The sequence below is a fragment of the Pseudophryne corroboree genome, chromosome 6, assembly GCF_028390025.1.
Source record: "Pseudophryne corroboree isolate aPseCor3 chromosome 6, aPseCor3.hap2, whole genome shotgun sequence".
Taxonomy (NCBI): domain Eukaryota; kingdom Metazoa; phylum Chordata; class Amphibia; order Anura; family Myobatrachidae; genus Pseudophryne; species Pseudophryne corroboree.
In genome coordinates, this window is record NC_086449.1 from 751508569 (window position 1) to 751528835 (window position 20267).

The 20267-nt window shown below is 46.5% G+C and overlaps 1 protein-coding gene across 1 annotated transcript in view; it reads right to left on the reverse strand.

Moving 5' to 3' along the window:
• CANX (calnexin) overlaps window positions 1-20267 on the reverse strand; it is a 178552-nt gene that overhangs the window by 64866 nt on the left and 93419 nt on the right. The window contains exon 9 of the mRNA XM_063928542.1: window positions 19028-19141. Coding sequence (XP_063784612.1) covers window positions 19028-19141 — 114 coding nt within the window. The remainder of the gene's footprint in view (window positions 1-19027; window positions 19142-20267) is intronic.

The following is a 20267-nucleotide window of genomic DNA, read 5'->3' on the forward strand; positions in this document are numbered from 1 at the left end:
AATCATGTATTGAATGCTTTTTGCCAATTTAGGATCTATCCCCCTGGAATCACTATCGTTGACACAGGGATCAGAGTCCGTGTCGGTATCAGTATGTACTATTTGTGCCAATGGTCTCTTATGTGACCCAGAGGGGTCGCCTGTGGATGAAAAGGCAGAACTATGAAAAATCACATCTTCCACTGATTTTCTCCAGCTTTCTGCGTGAGACTCAGACTTATCCAATCTCTTACTGATATGATTCACACTATCATGTAATTCTTTCACGCATTCAGGCTCGTGGTGTGCCGGCAGCGCCACCACGTTACAACTCTGTGTCCCTAAAATGGCTCCCTCAGGTGAAGAGCTCCCTGCCTCAGACATGTCACACACGTGCACAACCACACCACAGACACTCCGGGACTTATAAGGGACAGACCCACAGTAAAATCTGTCAGAAGGACACAGATAGGATTTGCCAGTTCACAACCCAGTGCCAGTAATAAAATGTCTGTGAAACACAAAATGCCCACTGACACGCAGCGCTTTTATAAAGGTAATCACACAATTATATAGCACCAAATTTCACTGTGCCCCCCCTGTTTTGCACCCTGATACTTGGTTCAGCAGTGGAGGAGGACCAGCGTTCTTCTCTGCAGCCTGGAAGGAGAGAAAATGGCGCTGAGCAGTGTGCTGGCTGACTGAGGAGGAAGCCCCGCCCCCGTAATGGCGCGTTTCTCCTCAGCATTTATGAGCTAATTTTTTATACTGGTGGCGGTAGGACTATGCCTCAGCATCTTATGCCCCTTTGCCAGTTTTACTAGGTTTCATGCTGCCCAGGGCGCGCGCCCCCCCCCCCCCCCCCCCCCCCGCGCGCTGTGCCTGTGTGTAGTGGGTAGCATGGCGAGTAGCGTTCCCACTCTCTGCGCGGTACCTTTTAGCCGTTACGATGTCTGAAGATCCTTTTCTTCTTACACTCACCTGTCTTCTGACTCTGTAAGGAGGGTTACAGGCTAGCTGCGGGCTGTGGGAGTGAGCACACAGCCGCAGCTAGCGTTCAGTACCCTTCAGGAGCTAATGGTGTCCCGTCAGCCAGAAGCAGAGCCATGCAGTTGGTTCCTACTTCTGCCCCCTAAGTCCCACGAAGCAGGGAGACTATTGCCAGTAGTTCTCCCTGAAAATAAAAAACCTAACAAAGTCTTTCAGAGAAACTCAGTAGTGCTCCCCTGGAGTGCATCCAGTCTGCCTGGGCACATTTTCTAAACTGAGGTCTGGAGGAGGGGCATAGAGGGAGGAGCCAGTTCACACCCTTGAAAAGTCTTAAAGTGCCCATGGCTCCTGCGGAACCGTCTATACCCTATGCTACTGAAGTGGACCCCAGCATCCTCTAGTACGTATGAGAAAAATGGGTGAAGACAAGGTCAAGGGAGTTGCCAAGACAGTGGGTGAGGGCCACAGGAAGAAAGAGAAAAAGATTGTCGGACGCTAGGTTAATGATTTCAATAGGGATGTTAAGTTGCGAGGATGACAGAAGGGAGGTCAGAGGAGAGGAAGTGGGTAAGCCAGGCAGCAAAGTTGTCAAGGAATTTTTTTTTTTTTGGGGGGTGATGACTGCAACATGGAGGTGAAAATAAGAATTTACTCACCGGTAATTCTATTTCTCATAGTCCGTAGTGGATGCTGGGGACTCCGTAAGGACCATGGGGGATTAGCGGCTCCGCAGGAGACTGGGCACAACTATAAAGAAAGCTTTTAGACTACTGGTGTGCACTGGCTCCTCCCACTAAGACCCTCCTCCAGACCTCAGTTAGGATACTGTGCCCGGAAGAGCTGACACAATTAGGAAGGATTTTGAATCCCGGGTAAGACTCACCAGCCACACCAATCACACCGTATAACTCGTGATACAATACCCAGTTAACAGTATGATAACAACTGAGCCTCTCAACAGATAGCTCAACAATAAGCCTTTAGTTAAGCAATAACTATATACAAGTATTGCAGACAATCCGCACTTAGGATGGGCTCCCAGCATCCACTACGGACTATGAGAAATAGAATTACCGGTGAGTAAATTCTTATTTTCTCTAACGTCCTAAGTGGATGCTGGGGACTCCGTAAGGACCATGGGGATTATACCAAAGCTCCCAAACGGGCGGGAGAGTGCGGATGACTCTGCAGCACCGAATGAGAGAACTCCAGGTCCTCCTCAGCCAGGGTATCAAATTTGTAGAATTTTGCAAACGTGTTTGCCCCTGACCAAGTTGCAGCTCGGCAAAGTTGAAGAGCCGAGACCCCTCGGGCAGCCGCCCAAGAAGAGCCCACCTTCCTCGTGGAATGGGCTTTCACTGATTTAGGATGCGGCAGTCCAGCCGCAGAATGTGCAAGCTGAATTGTACTACAGATCCAGCGAGCAATAGTCTGCTTAGAAGCAGGTGCACCCAACTTGTTGGGCGCATACAGGATAAAGAGCGAGTCAGTCTTCCCGACTCCAGCTGTCCTGGAAACATAAATTTTTAGGGCCCTGACTACTTCCAACAACTTGGAAGCCTCCAAGTCATTTGTAGCCGCAGGCACCACGATAGGTTGGTTCAGATGAAAAGCCGATACCACTTTTGGGAGAAATTGGGGACGAGTCCTCAATTCTGCCCTATCCATATGAAAATCAGATAAGGGCTTTTACATGACAAAGCCGCCAATTCTGAAACACGCCTGGCCGAAGCCAAAGCCAACAACATGACCACTTTCCACTTGAGATATTTCAAATCCACGGTTTTCAGTGGCTCAAACCAATGTGACTTTAGGAAATCCAACACCACGTTGAGATCCCAAGGTGCCACTGGAGGCACAAAAGGGGGCTGAATATGCAGCACTCCCTTAACAAAAGTCTGAACTTCAGGTAGTGAAGCCAATTCTCTCTGGAAGAAAATCGATAGAGCCGAAATCTGGACCTTAATGGAACCCAATTTAAGGCCCATAGTCACCCCTGACTGTAGGAAGTGCAGGAACCGGCCCAGCTGAAACTCTTCCGTTGGAGCCTTCCTGGCCTCACACCACGCAACATATTTTCGCCATATGCGGTGATAATGGTTTGCGGTTACTTCTTTCCTAGCTTTTATCAGCGTAGGAATGACTTCCTCCGGAATGCCCTTTTCCTTCAGGATCCGGTGTTCAACCGCCATGCCGTCAAACGCAGCCGCGGTAAGTCTTGGAACAGACAGGGCCCCTGCTGCAGCAGGTCTTGTCTGAGCGGTAGAGGCCATGGGTCCTCTGACATCATTTCTTGAAGTTCCGGATACCACGCTCTTCTTGGCCAATCCGGAACAATGAGTATAGTTCTTACTCCTCTTCTCCTTATTATCCTCAGTACCTTTGGTATGAGAGGAAGAGGAGGGAACACAAACCGATCGGTACACCCACGGTGTTACCAGAGCGTCCACAGCTATCGCCTGCGGGTCTCTCGACCTGGCGCAATATTTTTCTAGCTTTTTGTTTAGGCGGGACGCCATCATGTCCACCTGTGGCTTTTCCCACTGGTTTACAATCATTTGAAAGACTTCTGGATGAAGTCCCCACTCTCCCGGGTGGAGGTCGTGCCTGCTGAGGAAGTCTGCTTCCCAGTTGTCCACTCCCGGAATGAACACTGCTGACAGTGCTAACACGTGATTTTCCGCCCATCGGAGAATCCTTGTGGCTTCTGCCATCGCCGTCCTGCTTCTCGTGCCGCCCTGTCGATTTACATGGGCGACCGCCGTGATGTTGTCTGACTGGATCAGTACCGGCTGGTTTTGAAGCAGGGGTTTTGCCTGACTTAGGGCATTGTAAATGGCCCTTAGTTCCAGAATATTTATGTGCAGGGAAGTCTCCTGACTTGACCATAGTCCTTGGAAGTTTCTTCCCTGTGTGACTGCTCCCCAGCCTCGAAGGCTGGCATCCGTGGTCACCAGGACCCAGTCCTGTATGCCGAATCTGCGGCCCTCTTGAAGATGAGCACTCTGCAGCCACCACAGCAGAGACACCCTTGTCCTCGGAGACAGGGTTATCAGACGATGCATCTGAAGATGCGATCCGGACCACTTGTCCAACAGGTCCCACTGAAAGGTTCTTGCATGAAACCTGCCGAATGGAATCGCTTCGTAGGAAGCTACCATTTTTCCCAGGATCCGCGTGCAATGATGCACCGACACCTGTTTTGGTTTTAGGAGGCCTCTGACTAGAGATGACAGCTCCTTGGCCTTCTCCTCCGGGAGAAACACTTTTCTCTGTTCTGTGTCCAGAACCATCCCTAGGAACAGCAGGCGTGTCGTAGGGACCAGCTGAGACTTTGGAATATTTAGAATCCAGCCGTGCTGTTGGAGCACTTCCCGAGATAGTGCTACCCCTACCAACAACTGCTCTCTGGACCTCGCCTTTATCAGGAGATCGTCCAAGTACGGGATAATTAAAACTCCCTTCCTGCGAAGGAGTACCATCATTTCCGCCATTACCTTGGTAAGGACCCTCGGAGCCGTGGAGAGACCGAACGGCAACGTCTGGAATTGGCAATGACAATCTTGTACCACAAACCTGAGGTACTCCTGGTGAGGATGGTAAATGGGGACATGTAGGTAAGCATCCTTGATGTTCAGCGATACCATGTAGTCTCCCTTGTCCAGGCTTGCAATAACCGCCCTGAGCGATTCCATCTTGAACTTGAATTTTTTTATATATATGTGTTCAAGGATTTCAAATTTAAAATGGGTCTCACCGAACCTCCGGTTTCGGTACCACAAACATTGTGGAATAGTAACCCCTTCCTTGTTGAAGTAGGGGCACCTTTACTATCACTTGTTGTGAATACAGCTTTTGAATTGCTTGTAACACTGCCTCCCTGCCTGAGGGAGTGGTTGGCAAGGCAGATTTGAGGAAACGGCGGGGGGGAGACGTCTCGAATTCCAGTTTGTACCCCTGAGATACTACTTGAAGGATCCAGGGATCCACCCGTGAGCGAGCCCACTGATTGCTGAAATTTTTGAGACGGGCCCACACCGTACCTGGCTCCGCCTGTGGAGCCCCAGCGTCATGCTGTGGACTTAGAGGAAGCGGGGGAGGACTTTTGCTCCTAGGAACTGGCTGTATGCTGCAGCTTTTTCCCTCTACCTCTGCCTCTGGGCAGAAAGGACGCGCCTTTAACCCGCTTGCCCCTATTGGGCCGAAAGGACTGTACCTGATAATACGGTGCTTTCTTTGGTTGTGAGGGAACATGGGGTAAAAATGTAGACTTCCCAGCTGTTGCTGTGGAAACGAGGTCCGAGAGACCATCCCCGAACAATTCCTCACCCTTATAAGGCAGAACTTCCATGTGTCGTTTGGAATCTGCATCACCTGTCCACTGCCGAGTCCATAACCCTCTCCTGGCAGAAATGGACATTGCACTAATTTTGGATGCCAGCCGGCATATATCCCTCTGTGCATCCCTCATGTAAAAAAGTGCGTCGTTTATATGCTCTACGTTTAACAAAATAGTGTCCCTGTCTAGGGTATCTATATTTTCAGACAGGGAATCTGACCACGCAGCAGCAGCGCTGCACATCCAGGCTGAAGCTATAGCTGATCTCAGTATCACACCTGTGTGTGTATATATAGATTTCAGGATAGCCTCCTGCTTTCTATCAACAGATTCCTTCAGGGCGGCCGTATCCGGAGACGGTAGTGCCACCTTCTTTGACAAGCGTGTGAGCGCTTTATCCACCCTAGGGGATGTTTCCCAGGGTGACCTATCCTCTGGCGGGAAAGGGTACGCCATTAGTAACCTCTTAGAAATTACCATCTTTTTATCAGGGGAAGCCCACGCTTTCTTCACACACTTCATTTAACTCTTCAGATGGAGGAAAAGCTACTGGTAGTTTTTTCTCTCCAAACATTATACCCTTTTTTGTGGTACCGGGGGTAACATCAGAAATGTGCAACACATTTTTCATTGCCTCAATCATGTAACGTGTGGCCCTACTGTAAGTTACATTAGTCTCTTCGTCGTCGACACTGGAGTCAGTATCCGTGTCGACATCTGTGTCAACCATCTGAGGTAGCGGGCGTTTTAGAGCCCCTGATGGCTTTTGAGACGCCTGGGCAGGCACAGGCTGATAAGCCGGCTGTCCCACATTAGGTATGTCGTCAAACCTTTTATGTAAGGAGTCGACACTATCACGTAATTCCTTCCACAGCACCATCCACTCAGGTGTCGACCCCGCAGGGGGTGACATCACATTTACAGGCATCTGCTCCGCCTCCACATAAGCCTCCTAATCAAACATGTCGACACAGCCGTACCGACACACCGCAAACACACAGGGAATGCTCTGACAGAGGACAGGACCCCACAAAGCCCTTTGGGGAGACAGAGAGAAAGTATGCCAGCACACACCAGAGCGCTATATAACACTGGGATCGCACTATCAATGAGTGTTTTCCCTATAGCTGCTTTTTTATATATATATATATATATATATATATATATATATATATATATATATATATATATATATATATATCTCTATCTATATCTATATATATCTATACTGCGCCTAAATTTAGTGCCCCCCCCTCTCTTTTTTACCCTTCTGTAGTATTCTTAGACTGCAGGGGAGAGCCAGGGAGCTTCCTTCCAGCGGAACTGTGAGGGAAAAATGGCGCCAGTGTGCTGAGGGAGAAGCCCCGCCCCCTTTTCGGCGGACTTTCTCCCGCTTTTTCTGTAATACTGGCAGGGGTAATTTTACATCTATATAGCCTCTGGGATATATATGATGTATATTTTGCCAGCCAAGGTGTTATTTATTGCCCTCAGGGCGCTCCCGCCCCCCCCCCCCCAGCGCCCTGCACCCATCAGTGACCGAAGTGTGAGGTGTACATGAGGAGCAATGGCGCACAGCTGCAGTGCTGTGCGCTACCTTGGTGAAGACCGAAGTCTTCTGCCGCCGATTTTCCGGACCGTCTTCGTGCTTCTGGCTCTGTAAGGGGGACGGCGGCGCGGCTCCGGGAACGAACACCAAGGTCGGGTCCTGCGGTCGATCCCTCTGGAGCTAATGGTGTCCAGTAGCCTAAGAAGCCCAAACTACCACCTGTTAGGTAGGTTCGCTTCTTCTCCCCTTAGTCCCTCGCTGCAGTGAGTCTGTTGCCAGCAGATCTCACTGAAAATAAAAAACCTAAATATACTTTCTTTCTAGGTGCTCAGGAGAGCCCCTAGTGTGCATCCAGCTCGGCCGGGCACAAGAATCTAACTGAGGTCTGGAGGAGGGTCTTAGTGGGAGGAGCCAGTGCACACCAGTAGTCTAAAAGCTTTCTTTATAGTTGTGCCCAGTCTCCTGCGGAGCCGCTAATCCCCCATGGTCCTTACGGAGTCCCCAGCATCCACTTAGGACGTTAGAGAAAAAGGTAGAAGGGACTGATAGGATTTACCTCAAGGATGGAGGAGAGGGAGAGCTTGGAAGGGATTACATGAAAGGTGCAGTTGGGGGATAAGAGAAGGCCCACTCCGCCACCTTAGCAGTCATCAGGTCTGATGGAGTGGGTGAAGGAAAGGCCCCATTAGTAGAGGGCAGCAGGGGTAGCGGTGTGAAAAGGAAGAGAGACAGGTTTCCGTGAAAGTTAAAAGAGTGGCAGATGAAGAAGTGTTGTGGATAGTGGTCAGTTTGTTGCAGATGGATAGGACATTCCAGAGGGCACAAAACAAGTAGAAGGCATTACAGTAAGGAAGTACAATAAAGCAGTCAGGCGGTGGAACTTGGTAGATAAACATTAGTAAATAAAATGACAATAGTAAATAAAATGACAATTCGGAAGAAATGAAATGGTCCACTGTAGACATTACACATTTTATATATATATATATATATATATATATATATATATATTTTTTTTTTTTTTTCTTTGAAAGTCCGCACTCACATCAGAAAAATCCATATATAGGGGTGCTCCTCAAAAAACCCCAAGGAGAGTTTCACATATACCAGGTATCCGAGACCACAGAGATCTCAAAAGAGGGCACTCACCAGTCCAATAAATTAAAAGGCTTTTATTAGTTCATCGCAGTCATCAATAAATAGTCGACGTTTCGACCTATAAGGTCTTTTTCAAGACAGTCACCGCAGACATCCAGTCAGCATGCCAGCTAACAGCATACTGACTATGCCTACCGGGTCCCCTTATATAGCAACACAGCAAACATTAATTAGACAATCATCAGTAATCAATGACCACACCTGACAATGCTGGCGCCCCAACACTGCATAAAGTATATCACAAGATAACACTAACACAAAGGTCTGTTACACCATACATATCAGCAGGTTCAATTATACACACCTGTTCCTAACCACCATCAGCCGGGGAGGCACAGTGCACACCCGGAAATACCGGAAGTGCATCATATGCGTTCCACCGGCTCACTACAAACAACAACAACGTAGGACACAAGCTAAACGTTCACAGATGCATATAATCCATACCCACCAACTCACCAGATGCACTATACAGTGCATCTACAAATAATGCTGCAGTATATTTCACCCAATGTTGAAGACGCCAAAGCACAGTATATACACCCGGAAGCACCCGGAAGTGCTTCTATTACACTTCACCAGCTAATGAGACACATCCTGTCATCCTCGTGGAACGCAAACCCGGAAGTGCCGGACGCACATCACATGCGCTCCACACGTACAGCAGGCTGCGTTCCACTATATAGTTATAATAAACCATCAATGCCATAAATCTCAGCCTAGCCAATGTCATTGCTGCATGTAGACAAAACACCTATATATCATAGTTATCTAGTATTTTAAACAAATAAAATCTATTTAAAGCTCAATATTAACCATATAGGTGGAGGTAGATAAGAGAATGTAAGGCACTCCACTCCAATACAGCGACTATATGGAGTGCTCAACACAAAAGGTACCAGACAAGTGTATATACAGCAGGTGGATCCCTCTACATGTTACTTAGACGTATATTAAATATATTTATAAAAATATTCTAAGACTGCTATAGAAGAGGACCCGGCAGGAAACTGGACTATCCAATGAAAAAAATCTAGAACAATATAAAGATAGCCTACACTATCAACACTTAACACTAAACATATAAGATATACACAACACATAACACTTGTTGTGCCTCTCATAAAAAGGAGAATCAAACTATGATTCTCGTTCACCAACTAATGAATGAAAATATTTAAAGGATTGTGTTCATTAAGGCCACGTGGGGCAATGGTGTCAAGCCTGTAGATAGATATATATATATATATATATATATATATATATATATATATGGGGGGTTGACCCTATGGCGCTGTGCATTTGTAGACCGAGCTGCACACCAGAAGGAACCTCCTGTTAGGTGAGGTTCAATTATAAAGATAAAGAAAAAGGGAATTCTGGGTGCGCTAGAACATAACAAGACTGTCATCTACAACCGTATAAATAGAAACAATAATTCAGAAATTCAATGTTTAATACATAAAAACAGGGGATTTCTTCCCATCACATAAAAACAAAACAGTTCTTTCTGGATTTTCAGACAATACAATTCATACAAATAAACAATGAACAGTGTACATCCAATGTTGGTTCAATGTTATTGACTGAACTGTATATGACGACAGGTGGAGGCAGTACTTGAAGAAACCCAACGCGTTTCGTCCCAATCTGGGACTTCTTCAGTGGTATTTATCAAGTGCCAACTTGTTTAGAAAATATCCTGAAAGGACATACATCTCATAATGAAACAATAAAAAAGGTATAAAACCCAAAATTGGTGAAAGGCGGATAATCTGTTGATTGAATTCCGCGTTTTTTAGAAGGGGGCCATATTTCTATAGAAAAATAAGAATTTACTTACCGATAATTCTATTTCTCGTAGTCCGTAGTGGATGCTGGGAACTCCGTAAGGACCATGGGGAATAGCGGCTCCGCAGGAGACTGGGCACAAAAGTAAAGCTTTAGGACTACCTGGTGTGCACTGGCTCCTCCCTCTATGACCCTCCTCCAAGCCTCAGTTAGGATACTGTGCCCGGACGAGCGTACACAATAAGGAAGGATTTTGAATCCCGGGTAAGACTCATACCAGCCACACCAATCACACCGTACAACTTGTGATCTGAACCCAGTTAACAGCATGATAACAGAGGAGCCTCTGGAAAGATGGCTCACAACAACAATAACCCGATTTAGTTAACAATAACTATGTACAAGTATTGCAGACAATCCGCACTTGGGATGGGCGCCCAGCATCCACTACGGACTACGAGAAATAGAATTATCGGTAAGTAAATTCTTATTTTCTCTGACGTCCTAGTGGATGCTGGGAACTCCGTAAGGACCATGGGGATTATACCAAAGCTCCCAAACGGGCGGGAGAGTGCGGATAACTCTGCAGCACCGAATGAGAGAACTCCAGGTCCTCCTCAGCCAGGGTATCAAATTTGTAGAATTTAGCAAACGTGTTTGCCCCTGACCAAGTAGCTGCTCGGCAAAGTTGGAAAGCCGAGACCCCTCGGGCAGCCGCCCAAGATGAGCCCACCTTCCTTGTGGAATGGGCTTTTACAGATTTTGGCTGTGGCAGGCCTGCCACAGAATGTGCAAGCTGAATTGTACTACAAATCCAACGAGCAATAGTCTGCTTAGAAGCAGGAGCACCCAGCTTGTTGGGTGCATACAGGATAAACAGGGAGTCAGATTTTCTGACTCCAGCCGTCCTGGAAACATATTTTCAGGGCCCTGACAACGTCCAGCAACTTGGAGTCCTCCAAGTCCCTAGTAGCCGCAGGTACCACAATAGGCTGGTTCAGGTGAAACGCTGAAACCACCTTAGGAAGAAATTGTGGACGAGTCCTCAATTCTGCCCTGTCCGTATGAAAAATCAGGTAAGGGCTTTTATAAGATAAAGCCGCCAATTCCGACACGCGCCTGGCCGAAGCCAGGGCCAACAGCATGACCACTTTCCATGTGAGATATTTCAAATCCACAGATTTAAGCGGTTCAAACCAATGTGATTTTAGGAACCCCAAAACTACATTGAGATCCCAAGGTGCCACTGGAGGCACAAAAGGAGGCTGTATATGCAGCACCCCCTTGACAAACGTCTGAACTTCAGGAACTGAAGCCAGTTCTTTCTGGAAGAAAATCGACAGGGCCAAAATCTGAACCTAAATGGATCCTAATTTTAGGCCCATAGACACTCCTGTTTGCAGGAAATGCAGGAATCGACCCAGTTGAAATTCCTCCGTTGGGGCCTTCCTGGCCTCGCACCACGCAACATATTTCCGCCAAATGCGGTGATAATGCTTTGCGGTCACATCCTTCCTGGCTTTGATCAGGGTAGGAATGACTTCTTCCGGAATGCCTTTTTCCTTCAGGATCCGGCGTTCAACCGCCATGCCGTCAAACGCAGCCGCGGTAAGTCTTGGAACAGACAGGGTCCTTGCTGGAGCAGGTCCCTTCTTAGAGGTAGAGGCCACGGGTCCTCTGTGAGCATCTCTTGAAGTTACGGGTACCCAAGTCCTTCTTGGCCAATCCGGAGCCACGAGTATAGTTCTTACTCCTCTCCGTCTTATAATTCTCAGTACCTTGGGTATGAGAGGCAGAGGAGGGAAACACATACACTGACTGGTACACCCATGGTGTTACCAGAGCGTCCACAGCTATTGCCTGAGGGTCCCTTGACCTGGCGCAATACCTGTCCAATTTTTTGTTGAGGCGGGACGCCATCATGTCCACCTTTGGTTTTTTCCAACGGTTTACAATCATGTGGAAGACTTCTGGGTGAAGTCCCCACTCTCCCGGGTGGAGGTCGTGCCTGCTGAGGAAGTCTGCTTCCCAGTTGTCCACTCCCGGAATGAACACTGCTGACAGTGCTATCACATGATTTTCCGCCCAGCGAAGAATCCTTGCAGCTTCTGCCATTGCCCTCCTGCTTCTTGTGCCGCCCTGTCTGTTCACGTGGGCGACTGCCGTGATGTTGTCCGACTGGATCAGCACCGGCTGACCTTGAAGCAGAGGTCTTGCTTGGCTTAGTGCATTGTAAATGGCCCTCAGCTCCAGGATATTTATGTGAAGTGATGTCTCCAGGCTTGACCACAAGCCCTGGAAATTTCTTCCTTGTGTGACTGCTCCCCAGCCTCGCAGGCTGGCATCCGTGGTCACCAGGACCCAGTCCTGAATGCCGAATCTGCGGCCCTCTAGAAGATGAGCACTCTGCAACCACCACAGGAGAGACACCCTTGTCTTTGGTGACAGGGTTATCCGCTGATGCATCTGAAGATGCGATCCTGACCATTTGTCCAGCAGGTCCCAATGGAAAGTTCTTGCGTGGAATCTGCCGAAAGGGATTGCTTCGTAGGAAGCCACCATTTTTCCCAGGACCCTTGTGCATTGATGCACTGACACTTGGTCTGGTTTTAGGAGGTTTCTGACTAGTTCGGATAACTCCCTGGCTTTCTCCTCCGGGAGAAACACCTTTTTCTGGACTGTGTCCAGGATCATCCCTAGGAATAGAAGACGTGTCGTCGGGATCAGCTGCGATTTTGGAATATTGAGAATCCAACCGTGCTGCCGCAACACTACTTGAGATAGTGCTACCCCGACTACCAATTGTTCCCTGGATCTTGCCCTTATCAGGAGATCGTCCAAGTACGGGATAACTAAAACTCCTTCGAAGGAGTATCATCATTTCGGCCATTACCTTGGTAAAGACCCGGGGTGCCGTGGACAAACCAAACGGCAGCGTCTGAAACGGATAGCGACAGTTCTGTACCACAAACCTGAGGTATCCTTGGTGAGAAGGGTAAATTGGGACATGGAGGTAAGCCTCCTTGATGTCCAAAGACACCATATAATCCCCTTCTTCCAAGTTCGCAATCACCGCTCTGAGTGACTCCATCTTGAATTTGAACCTGTGTATGTAAGTGTTCAAGGATTTCAGATTTAAAATAGGTCTCACCGAGCCGTCCGGCTTCGGTACCACAAACAGCGTGGAATAATACCCCTGTCCCTGTTGCAGGAGGGGTATCTTGATTATCACCTGCTGGGAATACAGCTTGTGAATGGCTTCCAATACCGCCTCCCTGTCGGAGGGAGACGTCGGTAAAGCAGACTTTAGGGGAGTGCCTGAGTCAGCTTGTAAAGCCCAGCGTCATGCTGAGGACTTGGCAGAAAACGGGAGAGGGCTTCTGTTCCTGGGAACTGGCTGTTTGCTGCAGCCTTTTTCCTCTCCCTCTGCCACGGGGCAGAAATGAGGAGCCTTTTGCCCGCTTGCCCTTATGTGGCCGAAAGGACTGCGCCTGATAATACGGCGTCTTCTTATGTTGAGAGGCTACCTGGGGTAAAAATGTGGATTTCCCAGCAGTTGCCGTGGCCACCAGGTCTGATAGACCTACCCCAAATAACGCCTCCCCTTTGTAAGGCAATACTTCCATATGCCTTTTGGAATCAGCATCACCTGACCACTGCCTCGTCCATAACCCTCTTCTGGCAGAAATGGACAGCGCACTTACTCTTGATGCCAGTCGGCAAATATCCCTCTGTGCATCACGCATATATAGAAATGCATCTTTCAAATGCTCTATAGTCAGTAATATACTGTCCCTATCTAGGGTATCAATATTGTCAGTCAGGGAATCCGACCAAGCCACCCCAGCACTGCACATCCAGGCTGAGGTGATTGCTGGTCGCAGTATAACACCCGTGTGAGTGTATATACATTTTAGGATATTCTCCTGCTTTCTGTCAGCAGGTTCCTTAAGGGCGGCCGTATCAGGAGACGGTAGTGCCACCTGTTTTGACAAACGTGTGAGCGCTTTATCCACCTTAGGGGGTGTTTCCCAACGTGCCCTATCCTCTGGCGGGAAGGGGTATGATGCTAATAACCTTTTAGGAATTATCAGTTTTTTATCGGGGGAAACCCACGCTTCATCACACACTTCATTTAATTCCTCAGATGCAGGAAAAACTACAGGCAGTTTTTTCTCACCAAACATAATACCCTTTTTAGTGGTACTTGTATTATCAGAAAAATGTAAAACATTTTTCATAGCATCAATCATGTAACGTGTGGCCCTACTGGAAGTCACATTCGTCTTTTCATCGTCGACACTGGAGTCAGTATCCGTGTCGGCGTCTGTATCTGCCATCTGAGGTAACGGGCGTTTTAGAGCCCCTGATGGCTTTTGAGACGCCTAGACAGGCACGAGCTGAGTAGCCGGGTCTCATGTCATCAACCGTCTTTTTTAAAGAGCTGACACTGTCACGTAATTCCTTCCATAAGCTCAGCCACTCAGGTGTCGACTCCCTAGGGGGTGACATCTCCATTACAGGCAATTTCTCCGCCTCCACACCATTTTCCTCCTCATACATGTCGACACAATCGTACCGACACACAGCACACGCACAGGGAATGCTCTGATAGAGGACAGGACCCCACTAGCCCTTTGGGGAGACAGAGGGAGAGTATGCCAGCACACACCAGAGCGCTATATATATACAGGGATAACCTTATAGAAGTGTTTTTCCCCTTATAGCTGCTGTTTTATTTATACTGCGCCTAATTAGTGCCCCCCTCTCTTGTTTTACCCTTTTCTGTAGTGCAGGACTGCAGGGAAGAGTCAGGGAGACGTCCTTCCAGCGAAGCTGTGAGGGGAAATGGCGCCCGTGTGCTGAGGAGATAGGCTCCGCCCCCTTCTCGGCGGACTTTTCTCCCGCTTTTTGCTGTATTCTGGCAGGGGTTAAAATACATCCATATAGCCCTGGGGGTTATATGTGATGTACTTTCGCCAGCCAAGGTGTTTCTATTGCTGCTCAGGGCGCCCCCCCCCCCAGCGCCCTGCACCCTCAGTGACCGGAGTGTGAAGTGTGCCTGAGGAGCAATGGCGCACAGCTGCAGTGCTGTGCGCTACCTTGGTGAAGACTGATGTCTTCTGCCGCCGATTTTCCGGACCTCTTCTTGCTTCTGGCTCTGTAAGGGGGCCGGCGGCGCGGCTCTGGGACCGGACTCCGAGGCTGGGCCTGTGTTCAGTCCCTGTGGAGCTAATGGTGTCCAGTAACCAAGAAGCCCAAGCTGGCTGCAAGCAGGCAGGTTCGCTTCTTCTCCCCTTAGTCCCTCGATGCAGTGAGCCTGTTGCCAGCAGGTCTCACTGAAAATAAAAAACCTAAAACTAAACTTTTACTAAGAAACTCAGGAGAGCCTCCTAGAATGCACCCTTCTCGGCCGGGCACAAAAATCTAACTGAGGCTTGGAGGAGGGTCATAGGGGGAGGAGCCAGTGCACACCAGGTAGTCCTAAAGCTTTACTTTTGTGCCCAGTCTCCTGCGGATCCGCTATTCCCCATGGTCCTTACGGAGTTCCCAGCATCCACTAGAACGTCAGAGAAAGAGAAATATATATATATATATATATAATATTAAATATTATATAGTAAAATAACCGGCCACATAATCAAATTAAATAAGCTCTGGCTCTGTGTGGAGAAGACTAATACGCAACCTCGGGTGATAACTTCTTCACAATGAAAGAAACTAGATGAGCAGCTGGTGACTTAATCAACCAATGGCGATCCTCCCATGTTAAAGATAGGAAGAACGTCACATGGTGCTCCACGACCAATGAGATGTCTCACATATTAAAGATATGAGGGAGCAGGTATCCCGTTTATGCTGTATGGTGAATAGGTACATTACTTACACAGCACACCTGCTCCCTCATAGCTTTAATATGCGAGACATCTCATTGGTCGTGGAGCACCATGTGACGTTCCTCCTATCTTTAACATGGGAGGATCGCCATTGGTTGATTAAGTCACGTGACTGACGTGACGCAAGGGTGAGGGAACTATGGGCAGGAAGCCCTCAACGCATCTCCTATGTTTAACATGGGAGACGCGCGATTGGCCACGAGAAGCACATGACTTAATAGCAAGAAACCGATTGCACACTGGTTGTCAATATAGGATAACCAGGGTATACAATCGGGTCAGCCCTGAGAAAGTCTAAATTGCACGAAACACGTGTCGGCGGCGTCATGGCCGCTACCTGGTCACATTATATCCAATATAAAAGAATGTATCTAGATTTGAAACAGCAATTAATTCAATGTTTAATGGCATAGATCATGTACTGTAGAGAAGTAATAGGGAACACAGGATACTGCAGCATTACCATTGTTATGAATGTATAGCAAACTATATATGGGAGGCATTACATATAGGGCACTATTGCAATAGAGGATCCCCTTCTAAACCAATGAGAGATCAGAACCAGCTATTGTCTAAATTTGTGTGCTCTTATATGTATCAAGCTATTAGCAATCAATCAACAATATGAACAATCTAATTACTGTATAGCTACTGAGCTACAGGGATTGCACACAACACTGTGATGTAATAGCCACATGGTATCTAATATAACAAATGTAGTTATTGTATAGCTACTGAGCTACAGGGATTGCACACAACACTGTGATGCAATAGCCACCTGGTATCTATTATAACAAATGTAGTTACTGTTGCAAGACACATTTCCCTTTATTTAAGGTGATTTTTCCAGCAGAAAAATTATACTTACAGGCTGCATCATAGAGCAACTTAATAACAATTTAGCTCATAAGTATCTTATAAGCAGACACACTTGATGCTACCTTCCTTTTCATGAAAAGCTCTCCCCAGCAGCCACATTGTATCTTATTACAATAACAACAGCTACTGTGGGAGACTATATTAACTGACTGGCAATTAAGGAAGCCACTGAGGCAGAAGCAATTCAACAGCTACATGTTATTTATTGTAACAAATGCAGTTACTGTGGAAAGCTACATCTTTCTCCACTTAAAGTGATTTTTATAGTAAACACAAATGTGATTTTCAGTGCCCCATTTTTTGGAAAATATATAGGGACATGCTTAAATGCACATATAATTGTTATAGTGGGGACACATGAATAATATACAATTTGCACTAATTATGATGATATATGTAAATGTGCAAAAATTATAGAATAAGGGGGAATTATCAGATATCCCTATTTATCTACAGCAGGGGTGGGGAACCTCAGGCCCGAGGGCCATATAAGGCCCCCAGAGCCACTTGATCCGGCCCAGCCAGGCTCACCTAGCCGGGCGACCGCTGAGATTTTGTTACTAGTGGGCGCCCAGCTTCTTACCCTCAGTAGCAGCCGGAGGCAGGAGCTCACTCCTGAGCTCCGGCTTCCGGATCTGGCAGTGTGCATGTGCGGTTTTATGGGAGAGATATCATGACTTCTCTCCCATAGTTCTGAGGAGAGAGCAGCCAGGCGGAGGGCGACGGTCCAAAAGCAGGAGCGGGGCTGGTGAGTATTGTGTTTTTTTCTTCTTTTAATGTGTGTAAGCGTCGCTACTAGGGGGCATAACAACTGACTGGTGGCATATCTAATGGGGCATAACAAGTGACGGGGCATATCTAATGGGGCATAACAAGTGACTGGGGGTATAACTACTGACTGGGGGCACAGCTACTGGGGGCAGGCTCATTTTTAAGTTGATCATTTTTGTATGGCCCCCGAAGGATTTTATAAATATCCAAATGGCCCTTGGTAGAAAAAAGGTTCCCCACCCCTGATCTACAGTATTCATTCAACATTCAGCATTTATCTACATGCTGATGCTATTTATAGCATTCAGTTTACGAGCATTTCTCTTATAAAGGAGACACATTAGATGCTCCCTTCCTTCTCATTAAAGCCGTCCCCAGTAACCATAATGTATGGTAGGGTGGTATTCATGTGACCGGCGGTCTGCTGACCGACAGTCACATGACCTCCTCCACCATCCCGCCGGCTCAGTATCCCGATGGTCGGCATGCCGACCAACAGGGACTATTTCCACTCGCCCCTCCCCGCCGGGATCCCGGCGTCGGTATACACCCGTATGGTACTATAACAGGAACAGCTACTATAGGAGATTACATTATTTGACTTGGAATAAGGGGAGTTATTGCTGAAGGAATGCTGTAAATGTATGATATGTAGAACTATTGCCAGATTTCTGACATCTTTCAAGTGAATTACTAATCCATATTCAATTATTACACAGTATTCAGTAATTCAATATTCGGCTAATTGATACATTCAATTTGGACAAATAAAGACACGACACAGGTAGCGAACCTTGGTATTAATAAATTTATTTTCATTTACTATATATGGTAATTATATTACATAAGCTTAGTATATCTTATTTCGTGGTTAGACAATTTTAATGAATCTATTAAAAGGTTAATTTTTAATCTTCATTTGTGTGCCAACAAAGAGACATTCTTTTTTTCTTCTCCTTTTCCTGTATAACATAACTTGTCTCTGGTAGCACCCCCGAACGTCCTACAACTAATACTTAATGAAACTGACAGACATTTGTTGGGGTTTTTTCTTACAAATATTTTAGAAATTCAACAGCTGGTGCAGAACATATCCCTTTCCCCCCCATTCCCTGTATATCTTACACTTGATAAATACCCCTGAAGAAGTCCCAGATTGGGACGAAACGCGTTGGGTTTCTTCAAGTACTGCCTCCACCTGTCGTCATATACAGTTCAGTCAATAACATTGAACCAACATTGGATGTACACTGTTCATCGTTTATTTGTATGAATTGTATTGTCTGAAAATCCAGAAAGAACTGTTTTGTTTTTATATGATGGGAAGAAATCCCCTGTTTTTATGTATTAAACATTGAATTTCTGAATTATTGTTTCTATTTATACGGTTGTGGATGACAGTCTTGTTATGTTCTAGCGCACCCAGAATTCCCTTTTTCTTATATATGTGTGTGTATATTATATATATATATATATATATATATATATATATATATATATATATATATATGTGTGTGTATATTATATATATATATATATATATATATATATATATATATATGTGTGTGTATATTATATATATATATATATATATATATATATATGTGTGTATATTATATATATATATATATATATATATATATATATATAAAAATAAAAATGAAGGGCACCTACCAGTCTTCAGGCTTCTCTGCATCAGGATCAGCAATGTACTCTGGCTCATCATCCAGCCAGCCAGCAGGTTTCACTGCACTTTCATCTGGGATCTTTGCTGGTGCGTCCTCATCCCTAGATACAGTGACGAAGCACAGTTGGTCAGTTTGAAAAACTGAAATCATTTTATATGCTCATTTTGAAGTGGGCCCAAGCCATCATAGACAGCCAGTTATTTATTGACACTCAACTACTGTACAATGTGAATGTTAAAAACTGTAATGTCACCCATACCAGAATAACAAAGCTACTGTGAATGTGCTCTTTTGACTTCTCTTTCAATGGAACAGAAGGAGAAAGATACTAAGCACAATTACTAAATAATGAACGTTTTCTCAATGGGTAAATGCTTGTTTGTTGTTGCGGTGCATTTTTAAATATTGACATTTAACAAAGAATGAACTAAATAAAACACACAGTAAAGGTGGGTACACACTAGGCGACATGCTCTATGAGCAACGCCGCTTAGTGTTTCCCCTCCAGGGCCGGTCAGCTGCAGGACGTACACCCTGAGGCAGATGTATTAACCTGGAGAAGGCATAAGGAAGTGATACACACACCAATCAGCTCCAATATACAAATTGACAGTTAGGAGCCGACTGGCTGGTGCGTTTATCACCTTGCACTTATCACTGGTTTATCACTTTATGCCTTTATGCCTTCTCCAGGTTAATACATCTGCCCAACTAAGCAATATGACGACCATATCACTCAGTGACACCACGCAGCGGCCGGGCAGGAAGCTCTTGGGCGACAAACCAAATTGAGCTGCATGCTCAGCAGACAGCGAGGGTAGTTAACGACCCGCATGGGGCGCACATCGCTCGTCATTGCCTGCATACACACTTGCTGAGAAAGTGAACAACGTCACTCAGGAAGGGTGAAAATGAGTGATGTTGTTCGTTTTCTCGGCAAGTGTATATACACCTTTGGTAATGCTGCAATTCTCCTAGCAAATACGCTGATCGACGGACAAGGGTAAGCTAAAAGGTAGGCTACAAAACAAGAAGGGGGCTACTGTCTAATGGTGTAAAATTGCTGATAACTAGTAAATAAGAATTTACTCACCGGTAATTCTATTTCTCGTAGTCCGTAGTGGATGCTGGGAACTCCGTAAGGACCATGGGGAATAGCGGGCTCCGAAGGAGGCTGGGCACTCTAGAAAGATTTCAGACTACCTGGTGTGCACTGGCTCCTCCCA